The 22,949-nt window shown below is 49.2% G+C and overlaps 20 protein-coding genes across 20 annotated transcripts; 13 read left to right on the forward strand and 7 right to left on the reverse strand.

The window, feature by feature from the left end:
• Positions 1–117: 117 nt before the first annotated feature.
• OGAPHI_001884 (uncharacterized protein) lies at positions 118–843 on the forward strand (the record flags this gene model as incomplete). The annotated part of the gene is made up of 1 exon (XM_046202693.1): positions 118–843. One exon carries the CDS (start codon positions 118–120, stop codon positions 841–843), a length of 726 nt encoding a protein of 241 aa, XP_046062544.1.
• A 49-nt stretch (positions 844–892) lies between these two features.
• OGAPHI_001885 (uncharacterized protein) lies at positions 893–2,059 on the forward strand (the record flags this gene model as incomplete). Its single annotated transcript, XM_046202694.1, has 1 exon — positions 893–2,059. One exon carries the CDS (start codon positions 893–895, stop codon positions 2,057–2,059), a length of 1,167 nt encoding a protein of 388 aa, XP_046062545.1.
• A 440-nt stretch (positions 2,060–2,499) lies between these two features.
• OGAPHI_001886 (uncharacterized protein) lies at positions 2,500–3,792 on the forward strand (the record flags this gene model as incomplete). The annotated part of the gene is made up of 1 exon (XM_046202695.1): positions 2,500–3,792. One exon carries the CDS (start codon positions 2,500–2,502, stop codon positions 3,790–3,792), a length of 1,293 nt encoding a protein of 430 aa, XP_046062546.1.
• A 27-nt stretch (positions 3,793–3,819) lies between these two features.
• On the reverse strand, positions 3,820–4,362 carry OGAPHI_001887 (uncharacterized protein; the record flags this gene model as incomplete). The annotated part of the gene is made up of 1 exon (XM_046202696.1): positions 3,820–4,362. The coding sequence occupies one exon, from the start codon at positions 4,360–4,362 to the stop codon at positions 3,820–3,822; it is 543 nt and encodes a 180-aa protein (XP_046062547.1).
• A 59-nt stretch (positions 4,363–4,421) lies between these two features.
• On the forward strand, positions 4,422–4,817 carry OGAPHI_001888 (uncharacterized protein; the record flags this gene model as incomplete). Its single annotated transcript, XM_046202698.1, has 1 exon — positions 4,422–4,817. One exon carries the CDS (start codon positions 4,422–4,424, stop codon positions 4,815–4,817), a length of 396 nt encoding a protein of 131 aa, XP_046062548.1.
• Positions 4,818–5,047: 230 nt separating this feature from the next.
• OGAPHI_001889 (uncharacterized protein) lies at positions 5,048–7,003 on the forward strand (the record flags this gene model as incomplete). The annotated part of the gene is made up of 1 exon (XM_046202699.1): positions 5,048–7,003. The coding sequence occupies one exon, from the start codon at positions 5,048–5,050 to the stop codon at positions 7,001–7,003; it is 1,956 nt and encodes a 651-aa protein (XP_046062549.1).
• On the reverse strand, positions 5,660–6,348 carry OGAPHI_001890 (uncharacterized protein; the record flags this gene model as incomplete). Its single annotated transcript, XM_046202700.1, has 2 exons — positions 5,660–5,999; positions 6,074–6,348. 2 exons carry the CDS (start codon positions 6,346–6,348, stop codon positions 5,660–5,662), a joined length of 615 nt encoding a protein of 204 aa, XP_046062550.1.
• Position 7,004: 1 nt separating the features above from the next.
• On the reverse strand, positions 7,005–8,084 carry OGAPHI_001891 (uncharacterized protein; the record flags this gene model as incomplete). The annotated part of the gene is made up of 1 exon (XM_046202701.1): positions 7,005–8,084. The coding sequence occupies one exon, from the start codon at positions 8,082–8,084 to the stop codon at positions 7,005–7,007; it is 1,080 nt and encodes a 359-aa protein (XP_046062551.1).
• On the forward strand, positions 7,330–7,731 carry OGAPHI_001892 (uncharacterized protein; the record flags this gene model as incomplete). The annotated part of the gene is made up of 1 exon (XM_046202702.1): positions 7,330–7,731. The coding sequence occupies one exon, from the start codon at positions 7,330–7,332 to the stop codon at positions 7,729–7,731; it is 402 nt and encodes a 133-aa protein (XP_046062552.1).
• Positions 8,085–8,169: 85 nt separating the features above from the next.
• On the forward strand, positions 8,170–9,804 carry OGAPHI_001893 (uncharacterized protein; the record flags this gene model as incomplete). The annotated part of the gene is made up of 1 exon (XM_046202703.1): positions 8,170–9,804. One exon carries the CDS (start codon positions 8,170–8,172, stop codon positions 9,802–9,804), a length of 1,635 nt encoding a protein of 544 aa, XP_046062553.1.
• Positions 9,805–9,825: 21 nt separating this feature from the next.
• OGAPHI_001894 (uncharacterized protein) lies at positions 9,826–11,205 on the forward strand (the record flags this gene model as incomplete). Its single annotated transcript, XM_046202704.1, has 1 exon — positions 9,826–11,205. The coding sequence occupies one exon, from the start codon at positions 9,826–9,828 to the stop codon at positions 11,203–11,205; it is 1,380 nt and encodes a 459-aa protein (XP_046062554.1).
• OGAPHI_001895 (uncharacterized protein) lies at positions 9,888–10,121 on the reverse strand (the record flags this gene model as incomplete). Its single annotated transcript, XM_046202705.1, has 1 exon — positions 9,888–10,121. The coding sequence occupies one exon, from the start codon at positions 10,119–10,121 to the stop codon at positions 9,888–9,890; it is 234 nt and encodes a 77-aa protein (XP_046062555.1).
• A 1-nt stretch (position 11,206) lies between the features above and the next one.
• On the reverse strand, positions 11,207–11,641 carry OGAPHI_001896 (uncharacterized protein; the record flags this gene model as incomplete). Its single annotated transcript, XM_046202706.1, has 1 exon — positions 11,207–11,641. The coding sequence occupies one exon, from the start codon at positions 11,639–11,641 to the stop codon at positions 11,207–11,209; it is 435 nt and encodes a 144-aa protein (XP_046062556.1).
• OGAPHI_001897 (uncharacterized protein) lies at positions 11,256–11,690 on the forward strand (the record flags this gene model as incomplete). Its single annotated transcript, XM_046202707.1, has 1 exon — positions 11,256–11,690. The coding sequence occupies one exon, from the start codon at positions 11,256–11,258 to the stop codon at positions 11,688–11,690; it is 435 nt and encodes a 144-aa protein (XP_046062557.1).
• Positions 11,691–11,848: 158 nt separating this feature from the next.
• Positions 11,849–17,506, reverse strand: OGAPHI_001898 (uncharacterized protein; the record flags this gene model as incomplete). Its single annotated transcript, XM_046202710.1, has 1 exon — positions 11,849–17,506. One exon carries the CDS (start codon positions 17,504–17,506, stop codon positions 11,849–11,851), a length of 5,658 nt encoding a protein of 1,885 aa, XP_046062558.1.
• On the forward strand, positions 14,283–14,876 carry OGAPHI_001899 (uncharacterized protein; the record flags this gene model as incomplete). The annotated part of the gene is made up of 1 exon (XM_046202711.1): positions 14,283–14,876. One exon carries the CDS (start codon positions 14,283–14,285, stop codon positions 14,874–14,876), a length of 594 nt encoding a protein of 197 aa, XP_046062559.1.
• On the forward strand, positions 17,390–19,534 carry OGAPHI_001900 (uncharacterized protein; the record flags this gene model as incomplete). Its single annotated transcript, XM_046202712.1, has 1 exon — positions 17,390–19,534. The coding sequence occupies one exon, from the start codon at positions 17,390–17,392 to the stop codon at positions 19,532–19,534; it is 2,145 nt and encodes a 714-aa protein (XP_046062560.1).
• OGAPHI_001901 (uncharacterized protein) lies at positions 17,933–21,602 on the reverse strand (the record flags this gene model as incomplete). The annotated part of the gene is made up of 5 exons (XM_046202713.1): positions 17,933–18,475; positions 18,844–19,564; positions 19,690–20,416; positions 21,111–21,225; positions 21,315–21,602. 5 exons carry the CDS (start codon positions 21,600–21,602, stop codon positions 17,933–17,935), a joined length of 2,394 nt encoding a protein of 797 aa, XP_046062561.1.
• On the forward strand, positions 19,731–20,606 carry OGAPHI_001902 (uncharacterized protein; the record flags this gene model as incomplete). The annotated part of the gene is made up of 1 exon (XM_046202714.1): positions 19,731–20,606. One exon carries the CDS (start codon positions 19,731–19,733, stop codon positions 20,604–20,606), a length of 876 nt encoding a protein of 291 aa, XP_046062562.1.
• On the forward strand, positions 20,680–22,866 carry OGAPHI_001903 (uncharacterized protein; the record flags this gene model as incomplete). The annotated part of the gene is made up of 1 exon (XM_046202715.1): positions 20,680–22,866. One exon carries the CDS (start codon positions 20,680–20,682, stop codon positions 22,864–22,866), a length of 2,187 nt encoding a protein of 728 aa, XP_046062563.1.
• Between the last annotated feature and the right edge of the window lie 83 nt (positions 22,867–22,949).

A 22,949-nucleotide genomic window follows, 5' to 3' on the forward strand; every position in this document is an offset into this window, starting at 1 on the left:
AAATAATAATTGTAACCAACAAACCTTTACAACATGTCTGCGAATCGGTAAGTTAATAAGCGCCAGAACGGCCAATTTGTATGCTAACTGGCCAGAGAGCAAGTGTTCCCTACTCGGATGACGTTGAGTCTGATGAAAGGTAAGCTGAAGGGTGCTCAGCAGGGACATTCGCTGTTGAAGCGTAAGTCTGAGGCCTTGACAAAGAGGTTCAGAGATATCACCAGACGGATTGACGACGCCAAGAGAAAGATGGGACGGGTGATGCAGACGGCTGCGTTCTCTTTGGCAGAGGTCTCGTACGCCACCGGTGGCAACATTGGGTACCAGGTTCAAGAGTCTGTTAACAAAGCAAGATTCAAGGTGCGTGCTCGCCAAGAGAACGTTTCTGGAGTTTACTTGCCGCAGTTCGAAGCTGACATCGACGAGAGCATTAACGATTTCAAGATGACTGGATTGGGAAGAGGAGGACAGCAGGTCCAGAGAGCTAAAGACGTGTACACCAAGAGTGTGCAGACACTTGTGGACCTGGCCTCTTTGCAAACGGCATTTGTTATCCTGGACGAGGTGATCAAGGTGACCAACAGAAGAGTCAACGCAATTGAGCATGTCATCATCCCACGTACAGAAAACACCATTTCCTACATCAATTCGGAGCTGGACGAGCTTGACAGAGAGGAGTTTTATCGGTTGAAAAAAGTCCAGGAGAAGAAACAGGAGGAGAACGCCAGAATAGACGCAGAAAACGCTGCCAGAAAACTTAAAGAACAGGAACGTCACATCTCGGAGGAGGACCAGCTCATGCCCGATCTTACTGCCGAGGCAGAAGACGACGTGATATTTTAGTGTTTACGGTAATAAAAAAAGTATAAATAATTTCTTGGCCAGTATTTAAATGGTGCTACTTGTTGGGGTGTTTGTGTGTGTGGCACTATTTGTGTTGCAAACGTTTCATTTGCGGTACGTGTCTTTGCTATGGCCGGTGGACATTTTGACGATCGATTATCCCGCACCCAGTTTACAAAACGAGGTGTTTTCGCTTATCGATCAAATAGAGCCCGGTAATTTGGATTCCAACCTGCGCTCTTTTGCGGCAGAGTACCCCAACCGCGAGTTCAATTCTCGACAGGGCGAGCTGTTTGCGCTGAAAGTGTACGATTTACTAAGCGAAATGGGCGTCGCTGCCAGCATCTATCCTCACGCGCATTGGAAACAGCCGTCTGTGATTGCCAAGTTACCGGGACAACGCGAGTCCAAAGTGGTGATCGGGTGCCATTTGGACTCCATCAGTCTGGTGCCTTTCACTGGCTCGCCCGGAGTGGACGATAACCTGTCGGGAGTGGTCACACTGTTGGAAGCCATACGAGTGCTCCACCAGTCGAGCCTGGACCTGGTCCAAACCGTGGAATTCCACTTCTACGCGGCAGAAGAGCCCGGCATGAAGGGCTCGCTCGAAGTGCTCTCCAACTATTCGAACGTCGTGGCGTTCCTCCAACAGGATATGACCGGGTACATTGGGACTGGAACGCCACACCTGGGGCTGGTGACAGACTACGCCTCACACTCGTTGTCCGAATACGTCAAGCAACTGATAAGCACCTACTGCACTGTTCCTTACCGCGAGACACAATGCCGGCGTATTTGTTCCGATCATTCTGCAGCCCTGTTGAACGGGATCCCCGCCGTGTACGTGTTGGAGTCGGAGGTGGCATTGTCGAACCCTTACATTCATTCGCGCAAAGACACGGTTGACAGACTGGACATCAGCCACATGACAGAGCACGTCCGGCTGGTGGTTGCCTTTTCCACCGAGATCGGCATGTTGCAGACCCTGGTGTCAACAAAAGATCAGCAGTTTCGGTTCAAACTCGCCGATCTGGTCATTCTATCTGCAACTACAGATACACTGCAATTCTTGACACTATGTGTGATACTTTCCGGAACAATTGCCACTTTAGTGCTTTTCCTAAAGTCCGGGAGTCACAAGAATACGATAAATTACCCCATAAAAATTAGTGGGGTAATCGGCACGAAAAAGTATAAATACCGGGGGGAGGACTGATGTTGGCGTCATTGATTTCAATATGCCAGCTATACGACAAATCGCAAGTCCAACGTAAGTACACTTTACTTCCACCATCTCCCCGTGTCTAACACAACGTTAGTTTCCTCGCACTCATGGCTGGAATGGCTGTGCCCCCAATTCTTCTCCACACCCTCGCACCAAGATACAGCAAGATTGTGTATCGAACCGAGGACGAGCGCAATCTCCACAAACTGCAGTCCGATCTTGATGGATTCAACGTCAGACTCGCCAACGTGGAAACGAATATTGGCGGAGGACAAAAATACCACTAAATAGCATCAATCTAAAGCATTCGGGTTCTCTTGCCGTTAACTATTTCTCCAGATTTTTACTCTTTTTTTTTTGTTCGCTATGAGCAGGCCATCGCGAACACTTGATATATATAAAGCTCACCTCATTTCTGTCTCGCTGTAAAAATGGTTTCTCCTGAGTTTAACCTGACATCGGCCAAGGCCACCGAATACGAGCATGAATACGCTGCACATAACTACCACCCACTTCCTGTGGTGTTCTCCAAGGCCAAGGGAGCCAAGGTTTGGGATCCTGAAGGAAAAGAGTACCTCGACTTTTTGAGTGCCTACTCTGCCGTCAATCAAGGCCACTGCCATCCAAGAATCATTAATGCTCTTGTCGAACAGGCCCAGAAGTTGACACTATCTTCCAGAGCGTTCTCCTCGGACATCTTTGGTTCCTACGCTAAATACGTGACCGAGTTCTTTGGCTACGAGTCTGTTCTGCCAATGAACACGGGTGCCGAGGCTGTCGAGACCGCCTTGAAGCTCGCCAGAAGATGGGGTTACAAGAAGAAGGGTATTGCTCCAAACGAGGCCATTGTGTTGTCCTGTGCAGACAACTTCCACGGCAGATCGCTCGCCATTGTCAGTATGTCGACTGACCCAGAGGCAAGAGACGATTTCGGTCCATACTTGGAGAAAGTTGGTCCTGTGATTCCAGGAACTGACGGCAAGATCCTGCGTTACGGCAAGATCGAGGACGTCGAGCTTGCCTTTGCCAACGCTGGCGACAAGATCGCGGCCATTCTGATCGAGCCAATCCAGGGAGAGGCCGGTATTGTTGTTCCTCCAAAGGACTACTTTGCCAAGGTCAAGGCTTTGTGCAAAAAATACAACGTTTTATTGATCGCCGACGAGATTCAAACCGGTATTGCCAGAACCGGAAAGCTGCTCTGCTGGGAGCACTACCTGCCTCGTGAAGACAAGCCCGACATGGTTCTGCTCGGTAAGGCCATCTCTGGCGGCGTTTTGCCCGTTTCTGCTGTTCTTTCTTCCAAGGAAGTTATGTACACGTTGGAGCCAGGCTCGCACGGATCCACCTATGGAGGTAACCCTCTTGCGTCGCGCGTGGCTATCGAGGCTCTGGAGGTTGTGAAGGACGAGAAGCTTGTGGAAAGATCCGTCGAGCTTGGAGAGTTCTTGCAAACCGAGCTGAAAAAGCTCCAGGACGAGTCCCACGGAGTCATCAAGGAGGTCAGAGGTAAAGGTCTTCTGTGTGCCATTGTGGTGGACGACACCAAGACCAACGGCAAAACTGCATGGGACTTGTGTCTTAAGATGAAGGATCACGGTGTTCTTGCCAAGCCAACTCATGAGCACATCATCAGACTCGCCCCACCATTGGTCATCTCCAAGGAGGACCTGCTCAAGGGAGTTGATAGCATCAGAAAGGCATTAAAGGAGATCATCAATTAGGTATGTTTGTGACGTGTGTATAATGTTTTAAAGGATTGTTGTACCTTCTTCTCTTAACACCCTTAGTAAGAACTCGAGACCTTTTTTAGCAAACAACTGCATGTTTTCGGACCGGTCTTCGTGGCCGGTGCTGATCACACAGGACTTATCTCCATTTGGTCCGCTGACTCCCAAGTAAACCAGTCCTTGTTTCGAGCTGTCGGTGATACTCTCCTGGTCTCCCAAACCAACGCTTGTAGACGGTCCAGCAAACCCAGATTCCGAGAGAACGTATGTTGATCCAAACTCAATTCTTAGGTTTCTTGCGAGTCTAAGAACAACCGCCTCGCTCGGGCCGGTGTAATTGCGGATCTGGTCGGTGTCCCAGCCACTAAGCTTCAGGCGTGACTTGAGACTGTAGATAAGTCTGCTTCCATCGAAAAACTTGGACGCGCCGGGCAACGAGATCAAGTAAGCGCTCAGTAACCCACCACACGCTCCCTCGCTCACAGACAGCGTCTGTTTCCTCGATTGGAGGATCTGGGCGATCTCCTCAACAAGGATCTTAATTTCGTCCGGAGGGAAATGCATGAAAATTGAAAGAAAAATTACGTTAGTTATTTGTTTGCCACAGCACAGTTATATTCAGCATGGTTCTTTCATCGCCGCTTAAATTCAAGGCTGGAAAAGTCGACTACAACGAGGAAACCAAGGTGTATACCCCGAACCCGGTCAAGGGCGAGATTGTGATCAGCCAGAGCGACGAGGGCGACGAGTTCTATCTGTTTGTGTGGAAGCCTCGTGACAACACTGTGTCGGGAATAGACTCTGAGGAATTGCTTGTGATTGCTGGAGACGTGACGTGGAAAAAGGTCAAGTCGTGCAAGTCGGGAAGAGTGTACATGCTCACGTTCTTGAGTAGCGGGGCCAAGAACCTGTTCTGGATGCAAGACATCAATCAAGACGAAAACGATCTGTCCAAGGAAACAGACCAGGACAAAGAGATTTATCGGAAAATCAACGAATTGTTCCAGGAGAACGAATAGTTACTCATATCAAGAATCAATGAACCCAGGACATGTTAAGGGTTATACGAATAACAGTATAACAGCCCCCAGTATCCACAATCACCACCAGCAAGTCTCTTAGTACCGCTAGTTCTGGCAATCCAGATTCGCTTTTGGTTTATGTATAGATTACTTAATAACTCAATCTTACTCCACACAAGTGTATCAGCTTTTTTATTTATTTATTCCTGTGGCATTAATTGTTTACAATGTCCGAATCCAGCTCCACTTCCAGACGAAGACCTCTTCGCGGCTCGGCCCCAGGAAACCTCACCTACTACCGCGATCCAGCGTTTTCTCCGCAATCGCTCGACTCAGAGCCTCCATATTCGGGGCCCCTGTCAAGTTCGGTTGATCTATCGCCAAAAGACTACATGACCACAAACAATATCCAGACGAATTCTTTACCGGAGGGTGAGGGTGAGTACTGTCCCTATGGATGCTGTTTGATCGAATCCCCCACCGATTATTTCTATAAGCGCGGGTTTCTAGAGGGGGCCTATTCTGACGTGACCATAATGGCCTTTGGAACATCGTATTCGCTCCACAGACTAATTTTGGACCGCAGCGACTACTTCCAAAGTCTGTTCAAATGGCCTGCCGACGAGGATTCCGAGTACCGCAACCGATTCGTGCTGGAGTTCGACGACCCGCGCATAACACAAACCAGTTTCGAATTGGCCATATCCAGACTATACGGCACAGTCAACTCATCAGAAGAAAAGAAAATCCCGTACAACATGATCGCAGTCGGCCAGTACCTGGCCATCAACGAGGCGGTTTGTACCGCCACGGATTACATTGTGAAAAACATGAACATGTCAAACATCTCCGATATCATGAAATTTGCAGTCACCAACAACTACGGTTCTGCCAGTGAGCGAATTATCCAGAACGGTAAGGGAATACTGTCCATTGACGGCTGGGAGGTGGGTGTCGAGGCCTGGGACGAGATCCCGGTGTCTGTTATTGCCGAGGTTGTTGGCGAGAACTACTTCTTTGTGCCAACCGAATGGGACCGGTGTATTTTCATCATCAAACTGCTTGAGCGCCGAATCGAGGCCGGATTCGACAGCGAAGATATCTTGCCGATCAAGACAGTTCTCAACGACAAAATCCATTACTGCCATATGAGCCCCGAACAGTTGCAGGAACTCGAATCTTACTCCGATGTGTATGGCAACACCTATATCGACTCGCAGGTTCTTCATAAGGCTCTGTGGCAGGCGGTTTACTTGCAAAGACAGGTTCTGCACTCGTCCTCGTCGAACATTGCCTCCACAGTGACGACGGCTGCGCCGCCAACCGCTGACTCCAAGTGGTTCAAGGTTCCGATCAAGGATGCCACGATTTCCGGGCTCCCAGCCGATCTCGACAAGAAAACGCACGATGTCCTAAGCTCGTCGCCAACTCCCGCATCCAACGAGAACGGGAAGTCCACGCAAGATGAAAGCCCGAGGATCGAACGACTGTACAATTGGACATCAATTCCTCCATTCCGGTTCTCCATTGCCTTTGCTAACGTTTCGGACCTACTCACCGAGAAGAGACTGTATGGCACAACGTTTTGGTATGCTGGCTCATATTGGAACCTGTACCTGCAAAAGAACCGTCTCCAGCTGAAAAACACCTATCAAATAGGAGCGTATCTCCATAGGGCCAACAACGGCAACTCGACCCCGGCATCCAAGCACGGCCTGATAAATCCAGATGTTTACGCAGGAAATATCAACTACCAGTCCATGCCAAGAAAACGGTCCCAACAAATGAACATGGGCTCAGACGGGTCGATCTCGCTTTCCGGTAGCAACCTGCACGGCGCAGAGGAGAAAGAGAACGTTCAGGATGATTCGCTTTTGAGCTTGAACGAGCTCTCATTTTCTGACGGATCGGCTCAAACATCAAGAAGCCCAGTCACGGACGGACGTTCGTTCCTGACATACGAGGACCAAAGAAGCATGATAAAAGTGTATTTTATCATATTCACTCCATCAAGACGCGAAAGGCCTACAATTACGTCGTTTCTTTCTGTTCCCAACGACTTTCACAAGTCGCAGAGCTGGGGATGGAAGAGCAATAGCATGTGTGTTTTCAACGATGACGGAACGTTCCCCGAGGGACACGACCGGCACCTCAAGTTTATGATTGTTTTAGGAAACATCTAAGTTATCTCCATTCGACGGAATACTTGAGCTTGGCTCCAGGACGGAATGGAACCACCGACAGGTCCTGTGTTGACACTGTTTGTGCCACGACCGACTCTTTCGGCACGAGCCAGCATTTCTGCTTGGAGCGCAGCTTGGACTCGTCCATGGTATAGAACGCGTTACCAAAGGTCGAAACAAAGTCTTTCAATTTGTCCAGTTTTCCTTGACTCTCAAACACCTCTGCCAAATAGGCGATAGCGAACGGCTGGGTGTAAACACCTGCGCAGACACCCGTGTGCACTGCTTTCTTGCGGACGTCGTGGGGAGCAGAGTCGGAGCCAAAGATGAAGTACGGTTTTCCGGAGGTGGCTGCCGCGATGAGTGCTCTTTTGTCGTCCGGCAGTTTGGCAACCGGTTTGCAGAAGTTGATTGGGTTGCCTGCCCAGTCGTCCACGATCAGATACAGGTGGTGGGCCGTGATGGATGCCACAACGTTCGGCTGCTCGCCCTGTTTGAGGTCTTTGTTTATCTCGTGGATTGCGTCAACAGCGGCCTTGGTAGTGCAGTGTTCAAGGACGATCTTGAGCTTTGGGAAGTCTGCGTGCAACTTGAACAGCGCCGGCAGAAACTCTGGTTCGGCGTTGAGAACATGGATATCTTTGCCGTCGCCGTTGGAGGTGGACGGTTTCTCGCCATGGAGATTCAAAACCAGGCCGTGTTTCTGCATCACCTCGAAGATCGGGTAGAATTGCGAAAAGTCGTTCGGATCGACTCCAGCGTTCGAGTTCGTGGTGACTCCCGCAGGGTAGCACTTGATTCCTCTGATGGCCTTCTTCAATGCGGCCTCCTCCACCAGCTCAGGTGTCAGCTCCTGGCTGAGATAGAATGTCATCAAAAAAGTGGTGGAGTCGCACTCCTGCTCCAACTCCTGCTTATACTTGACGACCTGGTCCAAAGAGGTGATAGGAGGCACCAGATTTGGCATGATGTACGCGATCGAGACTCCTCCCTGCTTGACGGTCGGCGTGACGAGCTTCATCATCTTGTCCTGCCGCAAATGGACGTGGTAATCGGCAGTGTATCCCAGTTCTAAAGCCATAGATAGTGATAGTGGAAAAACTAGAAAAATTCAAAAAAAAATTCAAAAAAATATCTTTAAACCAGAATCGTACGAGTCTCCCAGCATGACAGAAACAGTGGCCCCGGCGTTATCAACAGCGCAAGACGCCGGCGATTTCGAGTTTGCCAAGGTCAACAAGACTTCTACCGCGCGGGCGTACCTTGGCCAGATTTCCGATAATTCAGAATCCACCCTAAAACAGCTTCTGGCACAGTACTACTCGGTGACGGACCTGGTTCGGTTTCTCCAGGATAAGAAATTCAGACGCATAGCGTTGCAGTTCCCAGACTCGCTTGTGGCAGACTCGCCCATCGTGCTGCAACTGGTGCAACAACACCTCGACAAGCTGCCGCGTGATCCCGGTCACGTGCCCAGCGCACAGGATATTGAGTCTGTCAAGGTGTGCAGCGGCAAGTGCGGTGGTGACTGCAAGAACCGGCCCGACGTGTGGATACTGGCGGACACGTCCTACTCGCCGTGCTGTATTGATGAGGTGGCTGCCGAGCACGTTTCGGCGGATCTTGTTGTGCATTTTGGAGACGCCTGTTTGAACCCGGTCGACAAGCTCAGTGCAGCTTATGTGTTTGGTAAGCCGTTCTTGGACAAGGAGAAAGTGGTGGAGGCGTTCAAGGCCACGTACTCCCCCGACGACAAGGTGATCCTGATGGCCGATGCTCCATACACCAGCCATCTGTACGACATATACGAGCAGCTGTCCCCAGAGTACAACGTTGGATACGCGGAGCTCGATTTGGAGCGCTCGAAAGCGGCAATAATCGACCAGACAGTGCACAACAGCGAGGGAACGCATCTGGCCTCGCGGATCATCCATTTTGACGGCCCATTGGATGAGTGTTCTCTGTTCCATATAACCAAACCAGAAGACCCGCGGCTGCTTTATCTGAGCACACAGTTCTCTAGCATGACCATCTATGACGTAGACTCTGCATCAGTGAGTTCTGGGCCGTTCCCGACGCTGATGAAACGATACAGAGCCATGCACATGGCCAGAAGCGCAGGAACCGTGGGAATTCTGATCAACACGCTGTCACTGTCAAACACGCGCACTTTGCTGAACAAGGTGATTCGCTGGGTGCGTGGCGCAGGCAAGAAACATTACATGTTTGTGGTTGGCAAGCCGAACGTTGCAAAACTGGCCAATTTTGAAAGCGTCGACGTTTGGTGTATCATTGGATGCGGCCAGTCGGGAATTATCCTCGACACGTACGGCGAGTACTATAAGAACATCATCACGCCGTACGAGCTGCAGCTGGCCCTCAAACAGGAAATCACATGGACAGGCCAATGGATCACCGATTTCGAGGCTGTGCTGGATCAAGAGGAGGAGGAACAAGAGGAGCAAGACGGCGAAGAAGAGGAGTATGTGCCGGAGTTCAATCCCGTGACCGGTCAATTGGCGTCTTCCAGACCGCTCAGACAGATCAAGCACTTGGAGGTGGAGCTGGGCTCGACTGATTCTTCAACAGATGGACAATTGGTTGCTCGGTTCTCCAACACCCTAAGCATCAAGAACACCGTCAGCACTTCGGCCAGTTACCTTCAGTCGCGCGAGTGGACTGGTCTCGGCAGCGATTTTGGCCAAGACGAGCTCGAGGGCGCCGAATTGGAGGAAGGCCGTTTGGGAATAGCTCGTGGGTACGACTATGATAAGGGGCAACAAGTAGAGAAAAATAATTAATAATAAATAAATCCATGTGCCATGTCTAGCAAGTTTGAATCTTCTTTTCCGCGGCGAAGGCCGAGTGAGACGGGCGGAGGTGTTCACGGCGCCTCTGCGCGAGGTTCTAACACCAGTTTGGCCGATCTGGTCGATTCCCGCCTGGGTTCTCCGATAGGATCCTTACAGTACGATATGGGGCCCTCTTTGGAGGATGGGTACAAGGACGAAATATGGGGCTCTAACTCATACTCGGAAACTGCCAGCACGTTTTCGGTACCGCAGGTGTCGTTGGACGTTCCTGTTGTGCCGTCTCTGGGGCTTGTTGATGACCCCATGCATTATTTAAAGAACCAGGAGATAGTGGTCGTTTCAAAACTTCTGGAGACAATAGAGAATCACAGGCGCAATCTCCAAAAGGGAAGCAAGCGTGTGAAGCGTGATAGACAGTCACTGTTGTCTTTGTTTGCCGAATTGAACCAGATCCACCAGGCAATGAAGGAAATATACACCACAGAAAAACATAACAAGAGCGCCGTGTTGAACAACTTCCAGCGATGGGAAACAAAAAAGGGCCAGCTGTTCAGCAAGATCGACGAGATCCAAAACAACACTGTCGAGGGAGCCACGTATAAAACTTTGTTAACAGAAAGCAACAAGATCAACTCGGAGATTAAACAGCTGGAGGAGAAACTACAGTCGATGAAACAGAAACAGAAACAGGTGAACCAGCAACTACGCGAATCCAAATCGTTGCTGGATATCAAGCTGAATACATATTATGACTCGTTGAACCAGCTAGAGTCCAAAGAGTTTGTGGAGATGGAAGCTCTTCAATCGACTAAACTGATCCAGAAACAGTTTAATCCAGTGACAATCATTGAAAACTTTAATTTACAGTTAAATGCGCTTACAGACCTAATCCATGTGGCCGAGTCGAAGGAAACGAGTTTCCACGAGTGCTCGGTGTATCTGACAGACGCCTTTGAGACGCTCAGCTCGCTGGAAGAGTCGTTGAAGGCCATTATCTCAGACACGATTCCGGAGAAGACCGATTTGCTGCTCAAACAGCTGGACGTCGCGCTGGACGCCCTGACTCAACGCAGAGACCAGGCTAAAAAGTCGCACCTGGACTACATCCAGGCAATTCTCACGGACGAGATCACCGCCATCCAAAATACCATTAGCACTATCAAGGGAGAGGAGCCCAAAGAACTCAAGGAGCCCAAGCCAATACTGAAACCGTCTTTCAGTAATTCCACCATGCACTCGTTGTCGTCGTCGTCCCCGCTCCCGATCAAGCCGGCCTACTCGTTGCCCATTGCCTCCACGTCAGATGTGACCGCAGGAACTAGTGGTCCCGAAAAATACGTCCACGCAAAAACAGCCATCCAAAACAGCAAGGGCGAGAAACGAGATTGATTCAAATCTTGTCCTCGAGCGAGAGCTTGCTGGCCACGTCGGTGTGTGCGATGGTTCTCTTGAACTCTTCGAAATTGAGTCTGTCGTCTCCGTCCTCGTCGTTTTCCATAATGGTGCGGTCGACAAGCTGTTGCAACTGCACGTCGCTCAGCGAGTTCGCCACCATCATGCGCAGCACCAGGAATAGCTCGCCGTTCGAAATGTACCCATCGTTGTCCATGTCGTACACCCGAAACAGGAACCTGAGCTTATCGTCGACGGACCCGCTAGAAAAGATCGACAGCCCGGCCACAAACTCCTTGAAGTCGATGTCGCCTCCTCTGTTGGTGTCAAAGATGTCTATCACGCGTTTGGCCAACGGATTCTGTCCAATTCCCGGAATCGACAGAAATTCCTCCTTGTCGATGGCCCCAGAGTTGTCGGTGTCTAATTTCATGAAGCGCTTGGCTAACCGGTCGATTTCATCAGATCCGACTGGTTGTTAGTCTTGGTGAACAAATAGCAACTTACAGTTTGTGCCCTCAGACAGGTCGTCCAGAAGACTTGACGGAATGTTTCCCATACTAAGCAAGTTGGAGAAAATAATTATATATGCAAATCACTATTTATTTCGCAACCTCGTGTCTGGTGCAATTAAATGGCGTCAGTTCCGGTTGGGTCTGCGCGGGAACTTGGGCTTGGGCTTGCTGATCTTGATCAGACCGTTACCGTCGGGTCCAGTAGGCCCGCTCGGAATCTGGGGCTTTGCTGCTGGCCTATTAGGAATATTAGGTAAGCCGGCTTCGGGCGGTGCAGGAGCAGACAGCTGTGGTTTGGCAGGCTTGGACTTGGAAGGCCGTTTTTTCGTGTTGTTGAGCGACGAGTAGCTCATCGTGTCGAGTTTCTGTTTCTTTGGCCCGTGTGCTAATTCTGCCGCCTGCTGATCGCGTTTCTTAGCAGATTCCACTGGTGCCCTGGAATTATTCTTGGTGAACCCAGGACTGGCTTTGGTCACAAGACCTCGCTCGTACAGGTCTTCCACAAGGTGTCTCCAGGTCTTGTTCAAAGTCAGGGTCTGTTTGCTTCCGAGAACCCATAGCGACGACCGTGCTCTGGTCAAAGCCACGTTCATACGACGAACATCGGCCAAGAAACCAACTCCAGAGTTCTGTTCGCCAGCACGAACACAGGAGAATAGCACAATCACCTTCTCCTGACCTTGGAATCCATCCACTGTGTTGAAGTCGATCTCCTTCGTAATTGGGTACCCGTATTTCTGAATGAACACTTCTCTGAGACACCTGATCTGCTCTTTATACGGAGAAATAATACCAATCTTGCCCGACCAATTTTCGTCCGGGTACAGCCTGAACAAATCGGACACGATCTCCAAAGCTATCTTGGCCTCCTGGTAGTTGAACAGAGACTTTGTCTGTTCATTCTGGTGCTGGCTACCCTGGATATCAAAGAACCTATATGGCCCGTACTCTGTGATACTGTGCCATGGCTTGGCATTCATCTCTGCCATTCCCGGACCGTCGAGCAACTTGGAGTCGTAGAACTCCTTCGATGGGAACTTAGAAATCTCCGGATGCATACGGTACTGCATATTCAGCAAATACACCGAGTTGGAGTGGCTATTTTGCATTCTGACGAAAAGACTCTGTTCGTAGTTGAATTCGGCAGCCCGTTGTGATAAGACTGTTGGTGGAAGCTGGTTGGGGTCTCCAACCATGATACACTTTTTGGCTCCGTACCGCAGTGGAATAATAGCGCTGAGCTCAATACACTGCGCAGCCTCGTCAATCACAACAGTGTCAAAGGTGAACGACATCCCAGCAAGAACATCGTGCGCAGACCCAGAAAGCGTGGAACACACCACCTCTGCCGAGCTGAGAATTTTGTACTGTGCGTTCCTGCGCTCGATCTCTCTGTTTCTGTGTTTCACGGAGTTTTGCTCACGTAGTTCGTCGAGTCTTCTTCCCAGCTCCTTTCTCTTTTGGACCACCTCCTGCAATTTCATCTCCAGCTTGGCCACCTCGTCTGCAGAAAGCTCCTCACTGACCAGCTTATTTCTCAGATCGTCTCTCTCTTTGACACATTTGCGGTGTTCTTCACGGATCTTGGAGTCGTCAGACATGGTGTTGCCAGCACTGAGCTGGGCATCCACAAGCTCTTCCAATGTGGTGGACTTGACCTGAGCGTTCACCGCATCAGACCGTCCCAAACGAACAATGTTCGGTTTGTAGTTCTCTCCCTTGGCGTTCTTGATTCCGCCCATAAGACGCAAGACCAGCTCGTCCACTGCGGCGTTCGATGGGGCACAGATTAGAATCCGTCGTTTCGGAGACACTTTCTGCTCGCCAGGAACAGAAATCACATTGGTGTTGCCAGAAGTTAATGCATAACCAATAATACCCAAAATAGTTTTGGTCTTACCAGTTCCTGGTGGACCTTGGATCAAAGAGAAACCATCCTTGTGGACACTGCCAGCAATGGCCTTTGCCTGCGAGTCGTTGACTGCGTACATCTGTTTCATCTTTCCAACCAGAACAGGATCCACCTTCTCAACTGCCGACGGAACAGCTCCAATGATTTCTTTGCTCAAGTCATAATACTTTAGACCTTGCAACGAGGAGTATTCACGCTCAAGAGTCGTCATTTGAACAACTCGCATGCAAACAATCTCTGTAGCAGGGTTCAGGAAAGCTCTTAAGCTAGACTTTGTTGAGATTCGGATCGTGATATCAGAGAACCCGTTGTGGTTGTTCTTGATGTTCTTGACACGGCCAAAACAGGCATGCTTGCAACTGGCGAGCATCTTCCTGGTGATCTTGGATTCTCCTTCCAGGTTTTCAATAAACATTAACACCACAAGATCGCTGTCTCCAACGCACTTCTGCTCGGTGATCACTTCCCGTTTTGCTGATGCAAAGACATCAAAGAAGTTGTCAGTCACAGATCGCGAACCAATGGTGATCTTGAACGGAGTCTCTTGAGAAACCTGTTTGGCTCGTTGAATAGATTGCCAACATTCGAGCAATAAAAGCGGTCTGAATGTCCTTTGATAGTCCTCTGCATTCTGGAACGTGTTCTTGATGGCCGTGTATTTTTGCTGGTCGTCATCAGGATACTCGCTGTCTCGGAAGTACGACCAAGTCAGCAACTCATTGTACAGCGGGTTCATGTTGACATTCAAACGCAACCGCATCAATTCTTCGGCCTTCTTCTTCAAGTCAACGTTACGTGCAACCCCTGCTCCCCGAACAGTCATAGGCTTGCCTCTTGGCTGCAATGACTGCAAAGCAGCCTTGGTTTTCTTCAACTTTGCAACAACCTGTTCTCTAGTGAACAAAGAGTTTTCACTGTCACTTTCAGACTCGGAGCCAGAGGTATCCGATTCGGCAAGCCTGGTCTTCCTGTTGAATCCAGACGGTCTGGCTGGAGCTGGTTCCTGTCGACGTTTTTCAGAAAGTTGCAGTCTCGCCTGTTCGAGCATTGACAGACGCTTAGGGGCCGGAGGAGGTTCAGGAACGTATGGTTTGGACGACAAGAAGCTTGCCAGCGTTGATTGTTTGGCTGGCACCTTTGGTCTGGTTGTCGACTCTTCCTCAACAGGCGTGACAGATTTCGAGACTGGTTTGGCTGGTTCCAGACCTTTGCGGATACTTTCAGTCTCAGCAACTATTTGATCCACCAAGTCGCTGTTGAACTTCCGCACACGAACCAAAATCGCTCCTCTCTGCTCCTCAGATAGATTGTTGTTGAACTTCTTGGCCTTGGTGCATAACTTGGCCAGAATGGCTAATGAGGTTTGACCAAATTCGAGCTGTAGTTCATCCACCAGATCCAAAGAAGTCAATGTCAACTGAACACAGAGATATAGCAACGCGCTGTCGCTCAGTCTGAGCCAGTAAACTGTTCTTTCGAAGGCGTTCAAAACAGGCTGCATCAGACTCTGTTGAACGTTTTTGATTTGTTCCTCTGTCATGCCCGTAAATTGGATACACCCAACCATCATTTTGTACCCATCCACCATTGTTTGAGAGAGTTCCAAAACGTCTCTGGTAAAATCCATAAGCGTTCTTGTGATCTGCTCATTGTGCTGTGTATTTTGAACGTGCGCTTTAACCTTTTCGTATTCCTTCGACCAGTCAAAGGTCTTGACATATATCATGGTCAGGAACTTCCAGCATCTTTCCCAGAACTGAGCCAGTATGTTCCGCGTGGAGTTATTCAACTGCGATGGGTCGATCAGAACACCATCAATTGGATTCATCAGACATTGCACAATATCCATCAGCACTCTGACTCCTCTTTTGGAAGCATTGAACTGTTGCAACTTGGTCAAACTTCTAAATGCTTCTTTTGCTGCCTCCAAAGTCACAGCCAAGTCCAAATTGAACAATTCCTTGATGGCCTCGAGTCTTCCATCAACATCGAACGTCTCATATAGTAAACCAACTGCAGCGTCGTACATCTTTTCCTCACATGAACAAATACATTTCCATAGACCAATAGAGGCTGGCAGGTCTTGCAAAACTTCCTTTAAATGAGCTCCAGTGAAGAAATCGGACATCCTACTCAGTATTGCCTCCACAGAAGTAGAAAACATGGTGACATTTTTGTTTTGCTTGCTGCATGCTGCCACCAGCTCCCGCAACCTTTCGTCTGATGGGTTTTTGGAGCTTTTGAAGTTGATCTTCAAAAGAGTTATGTCAATGGAAAACACATAGCTGGCCTCATCTAAACTGTATAGCAGGTTTCTCGCGAAATCCGTGTCATGTGCAGACAATTTCCGAGAAACCAAAATCCAAAGATCCATGTTTAAAGTAGACATGGTGCTGGAATCGTATTTGGCCAGAAAATGGCTCGCTTGAGCCAGAGATGCAACATCGTACATCATTGAGGAAACAATCGCGGAGACAGCCTTGGCCTTTATTGCTGGGTTCGACATGGCGTCAAACAACGTGATGCTCTTTTTGTCTATTAAAGCCCGTGCATCGGACTTGCTGTATAGTTCGACAGTAAGCTTCACGTCAAACAAGGGGTTCTGCAACTTGATCTCGTCTGTTATGATGTCTGCACCCATGCACGCCAACAGAGAGCCATACTTTGGTCGCGAGATTTTGTCAATAAAGTATTTGAAGACAATACATGCTGTTTGGGTTTTCTGTGATGGGGTGACCGAACGGTAAAGAGGATAGATCCAGTTTATCAGATCCTCTAGTGCAGGTGTAGTGGAGCTTGGTTTATCGTTCTTCAGATCTAGAGTGTCCAGAAAACGCGTGTAATGAGGACTGTTGAACGAGACGTCAAAAAAATTGAGGTACGTGTGAGGCTGGACGAGTTCCCAAAAGCTGTTCTCGAGCTTGCCCAGAAACACTGAAAATGCACGCAGAAGAAACGGCAATGGGGCGTTCAAGTACGACATGATTTGGTTGATGAATATTTGTATGAGAGGAACCACTTTGAATGAAGCGGTTTTCTCGAATGCAGAAGCGGTATTAGGATAATTAAGAACCATGATCGATTGCTGGTTGCACTGTCTCAGAAAAGGGATGATGTTTGTCCAAAAGTTGATGCAGTTTTCCGCGTTGAAAAATGTTGGGTCTTGGATATTGAAGAAATGAATCTCGTACTCTTCCATGAACGAGGACGTAAAACTAGACGGTTTCAGGTTCTCCGAGATGCAAGACAAAGCCCAATCCCTTTGGTATTCGGATCCTTCAAACATAAAGTAAAGGATTCCAGCAAACACGTCGAGGTTTGGTTTGATGGATCTATGTTTAGTGACCTCCTCTAAAAGATGAGAACAAAGGGTCTTCAAGTTTTCGTTTGTTCTTAGCAGCTGAGGACAGATCAAACACTCGGTGATTGTATTGAGCACGTCTGTATCCTGTAGAAGGTCTTCGTCCCGAGTAAACTGAAGTTTTGAAAGACGATCCACCAAAGATTGGGCTTCCCACTGGAAAACTCTCTGAATCACGATGGAGATTTTATCGTATGGAAGGTTTCTCTTCAATAGCAGGTCGTTTCTCGCATTTGCTCTAGCCTCATGGAATCCAACAATGCACTTTGGACATCGATCAAGCGAGTTTCTCGTTTTCGATTTAATGTTGTCCAATATCTCTGAATCATCAAACGCTATGCAAATCACTAACAAGTAGCACGCGATCTGTGCAGACGTTTTGTCGCAAAAAAGATGTTCTTGCTCCAGAGACACAAAGTATTTGTAGCACTCGTTAAAGACATTCTGTTGGACCTCGTCGTCTGTCGGCTTCGTATGCGAATTCTCGATCAGTTCAACAAGATTAGACATGTCTCTTGGATCGTAATTTTTAAAAGCAAAAAAAAGTGGTTGAGTCCGCGACCTTTTTTTTTAATAAATAAACAATATGAGGTGAGTTTAAACGTTAACCCAACTAACGCAATTAGTGGACGGTTTGTTCGGGCATCCAAATTCAGACACGTTTTTGGACAACCTTTCAAGAAGGAGAAGTGTTATGAGAATTTGAAAGTGACCATTAGTGCTTTTGATAGTAACATCGTGAAATGCAACGGTAAATATATCAGTGTCAATGCCAATGGAATCGGGTCGTTCATAGTGATTCCTGTCGAGGAAGTCGGCAAAGCCCCAGATAAGGTGCCAATGTTCCGAGGCCATACTGGAGGATCCGTTATGGACACAGATTTCAATCCTTTTGATGAGAACAAGCTGGCATCTGCTGGAGAGGACGGGAAAATCTTACTTTGGGAAATTCCTGAAGACTACACTTTCACCAAGATTGATACCGACAAAATTGTCGATGTTGCGCCAGTGGCCGCTTTGACTGGTCATTCCCGTAAAGTCGGACACATTTTGTACCACCCGGTGGCCGAAAACGTTCTTGCTTCGTCCTCGTTCGACTACTCCATCAAGATCTGGAACCTGGACACACTGAAATGCGAAAAGACATTGCAACACAAGGACCTCGTGACAAGTTTTTCCTGGAACTTTGACGGAACCAAAATTGTCACTGCTTCTAGAGACAAGAAGCTCAGAGTTTGGGACGTCCAGACCGGAGAAATCATCTCTGAGGGACCAGGCCATACCGGAGCCAAGGTTTCCAGAGTTTGCTGGCTCGGAAACACAAATAGATTGGCCACCACTGGTTTTGATAGATACTCCGAAAGACAGCTGGGAGTCTGGAACGCGGATAAGATCGAAGACGGCCCAATTGGAGGATTCTACTCCGTGGACGCCTCTTCTGGTGTTTTGATGCCGTTCTTTGATCCATCTACCAACATTCTGTTTGTTGCCGGAAAGGGAGACGGAAATGTCAGATATTACGAGTACGAGAAGGACGAGCTGTACTTAATTTCCGAGTACCAGTCCACGTCTCCACAACGTGGCTACGCTGTTGGACCGAAGAAACACGTCAGTGTCAAGGACAACGAGATTGTTCGTGCGTACAAGTTGCTGAACGACAACTCGGTGGAGCCAATCTCGTACATTGTACCAAGACGGTCTGAGATGTTCCAGGAAGATATTTACCCTGATGCCCCTGCAGGCGTTCCTGCATTGAGCGCCGAGGAATTTTTTGCCGGTAAGAAGAGTGGTCCCGTGCTGGTGTCCATGAAGGATCTTTACGAGGGAGTCGACTCTCCAGCTACTACTGTGGACGAGACCGAGAGAAAGGTCGAGGAACAGACTGAGCAGCCTAAAAAAGAGGAGCCAAAGAAGGAGCCAAAGAAGGAGCCAAAGGAAGCGCCAAAGGAAGAGCCAAAACCTGAGGTTAAAGAGGAGCCAAAGGCCAAAGCGGTTGATTTTTCGTCCAATACTGGTACCATCGACGACCTGAAGAACCAGAAAGAGGTCACCTCTTTGCTGAACAAGGTGCACGACCTGTCGGACGACGACACCCAGGACGTTGATGGCGACGATGACGACGACTGGCAGCAGGTTCCTCGCGAGGTTGAGGCCAAGAAGGAGACCACTCCAGCCAAGGAAGAACCAAAGGTCGTGTCTGCTCCAGAGAAAAAAGAACAGCAGGAGACACCAAAGCCGGAAGAGTCTGTTAAGACCGTTGCCGAGAGCGAGACGCCTGTTGAGGAGAAAGAGGTGCCAAAGTCTGCTGTAACCGAAGAGCCAAAAAGTGTTCCTGCCTCAGCCGCCTCTGCAGGTTCTGCTGGTTCTGCTGCTGGACGTGCTGCTGGCGGTCTAAAGACTTCGATCGAGAAGCTGCAGACCCTGGTTACGAACCTGGAATCGGTCGTGGAGCAATTGCAGGCGTCCAACTTGGCCAAGGACAAAAAATTGGAATCTTTGGAAGAAAAGATCGACCAGTTATTGACTAAATCTATTTGATAGACGTTAATTGTTTGTATTTCGGAGTTCCTCGACTGTTGAAAAAAAATTAGAGAGATAAAGGACTTCCGAAGCGGCTTAGAGGCTATTCTTTTCTTTTGTTTTCCCACGTCGAATTTCTCCTGTATGGTGTAGTAGATCCAGGATATAAATACGGGGTGTTCCTCAGGAACTTGTGGTATTGATTGTAATTGCAATGACACAAGACGAAATTGTCACCTCGTTGGTCCACGGTGCTGCAGACACCACTCCTCTGCCAAAGCCTCCTCCATCCCACCTTGAGGGTAAAGGTATTTTTGACCTTTTCTCTATGAAGGGCAAGGTTTGTGTTGTTACTGGAGCTGCCAGAGAAAACGGAATTGGATACGCTGCTGCTCAGGCCTACTGTGAGGCCGGCTGTGATGTTCTTGTCATCTGGGACTACTCCGATGCCACAGAAACCGCAGAGAAGCTCGCCAAGCAATACGGTGTCAAGACAAAGGCTTACAGGGTCAACGTTGCCTCCTCGAAGAACGTCGAGGATACCGTTAACCAGGTCGTTGAGGACTTCGGCACCATCGACGTGTTTGTCGCCAACGCCGGTGTTGTTTGGGAAACCGGATCCATCCTCGACGACGTCAACAACGACGACAAGGACTGGCACAGAGTCATGGACGTCGACCTCAACGGTGTTTACTACTGCGCCAAGAACGTCGGAAAGGTGTTCAAGAAGAATAGAAAGGGCTCTTTGGTCATCACCGCCTCGATGTCCGGAATGATTGTCAACGTTCCTAACTACCAAATGCCATACAACGCTGCCAAGGCTGGATGTATCCACCTGACCAAGTCTCTTGGTGTGGAGTTCTCCTCCTTTGGTGCTAGAGTCAACTGTGTGTGTCCCGGCTATATGGATACCGGGCTCTCAGACTTCCTTGACAAGAAGATCTTGAACGCATGGTACCAGATGAGTCCTATGGGAAGACAGGGTGTGGCCAGAGAACTCGCTGGTGCTTACTTGTATCTTGCTTCCGACGCCGCAAGTTTCACCACCGGTGCTGCTCTGGTGTGTGACGGAGGATTCACGTTAACTTAGAGAATCCCAACATAATATAGTGATAATAATAATACGGCTGTGCAGACCATAAGAAATTAAATTTAACTCCACCATGGGTGATAAAGAAATGGCATTTGACCAGAATGCCAACCCGTACGAGAACATCACCGAGCGGCTGATCACTAAACGTGTTTCTGAGCTGGAGGCGTCAAAGGTGAAGTCGGCGTCTATCTATACGCTGGTTTTGCAACGGATAGCAAAGATACTAAGGGACGTGCCCCTCATCAAGCATTGCATTGGCCCGCCCGACGAGGTGACCGCACAGATCAATAAACTCATCGCACAGCAAAAGGCCGCCACCAGCTACAGAGAGTGGTACGACACAAGTGTCAAGCTCGACACGTTGATGGAAAAGGAGGCCTGGAAAAATGAGGACGATAGTCCTCTTTACGATTACCAATTAGTCCAGGTGAGACTGCAAGAGCTTCGAGACGCACGAATGAACAACGATTACTCGCGACTGTTGTATTTAATAAGAACAACCTGGTCGAGAAACATGGCCAACATGGATAACATCAATCTTTATAGACACTCTTTTGTTGGTACCAAGTTTCTCATCGAGGAGTACATTTCGGAGTGTCAACGGTGCTTGCAATGTCTCACATCGGAAAAATGTCCGCTTGATGATAAATACATTCTGGCCATGTTGATGCAGACGAGAAAGAACTACGGAAGAGTGGCCATTACCATGAGCGGCGGAAGTTGTTTCGGTATGCTGGGGATGGGTGTCTTCTCCACGCTTTTGGAGCTAGACCTGCTCCCCAAAATAGTGTCTGGGTCTAGCTCGGGCTCGATCTTGAGTTCTGTGATTTGCTCGAAAACGACTCCCGAACTTCTTGCCCTTTTGCAATCCATCACGTCGTCCAAGTTTGAGGTGTTTAGCAAAGACGACGAGCCGGACACTTTCCTGACTTGTTTGGGACGGCTGCTGAAGTACGGAACCTGGTTTGATAACTCGCACCTGAAGTCCACCATGCAGGAGATCCTTGGAGATTTGACGTTCCGTGGAGCTTACAATAGAACGGGCCGTATTCTGAACATCACCGTGTCGCCAGCCTCTGTTCACGAACAGCCGACTTTGCTCAACTATTTGACTGCCCCAAACGTTCTTATTTGGTCGGCAGTCTGTGCTAGCTGTTCTCTTCCGGGGATCTTCGCCTCGTCCGCCATCTACGAAAAGAACGTCAAGACCGGCGAGGTGCAAGAATGGTCCGACCCCATGGTCAAGTTTGTGGACGGCTCGGTCCACTCTGACCTCCCCATTAGAAGACTCTCCGAGATGTTCAACGTGAACCATGTGATTGCGTGCCAGGTGAACCCGCACGTTGTTCCGTTCCTCAAGATGTCTGTTCAATGTGTCGGCGGAGAGATCGAGAACGAGTACAGCGCAAAGCTCAAGCAGCTCTTTAACGGCACTTGCGAGCTTTTGTCGGCCGAGGCCATGCATTACCTGGAACTTTCTGCTGAACTCGGTCTTGCTACCAACTTCTCAACCAAGATGCGCCAGATTCTATCCCAGCCTTATTCGGGAGATATCACCATTCTGCCAGAAATCAGACTCACAGAGATGAACAAGCTGCTGGTCAACCCTACTCCGGAGTTTCTCCTAGATGCTTTGGTCAGAGGAGCCCGTGCTACGTGGCCAAAGGTGTCCATCATCAAGAACCACTGCTCATTGGAGTTCTCGCTCGACAAGGCCATTGCCAAGATCCGATCGCGGCTCATCTCGAATCCTTCACGACAGCTCGAGTTTTTGCCGGTTTCGCTGATTCAGCACGGAGAGCCTGTTTTTCAGGTCCAGGAGCAGAAACCACGCAGAAGACGCAGTCACCAGCGGCGCAGATCCGAATCGCTCACGCTTGGAGCCATGGCCGAACAGAGATTACGTTCGTCGATGGTTTACTCGTCTCATAAACCAGCAGCTACGTCTACACCACTCAAACGCAGAGTGTACCGCCACCCCTCGTTCCCCACGCTCAATATCCCGAAGACATCTCCGAGCACGCAGCCGTCACAGCCAGGGTCTCCGCAGTCGCTAAAAAACCGCGCCTCGTCTGTGAACCGCTCCAGTAGCTGGCTTGCTACGCCAGACTTCTCCGGGTCGCACAGAAACGGTTCGTCAAGAAACCTGCTTTCCGCGCCCGGGTCGTTCCACACGGCCAACGAGTCAGTTACTAGCCTCGCCCCAGAACAACAGATCGAAGATAACGTCAAGGATACCGCAAACGACACGCTATAACCTTGCAGCCACCATCCGCGCCGGTTCCGACCCTAATATTTTTTCACGGCTGTGCTTTACCAGTAGCTATCTAAAAATTCCCC

Source organism: Ogataea philodendri, assembly GCF_020536065.1.
Source record: "Ogataea philodendri strain CBS6075 chromosome Unknown scaffold1, whole genome shotgun sequence".
Classification (NCBI taxonomy): domain Eukaryota; kingdom Fungi; phylum Ascomycota; class Pichiomycetes; order Pichiales; family Pichiaceae; genus Ogataea; species Ogataea philodendri.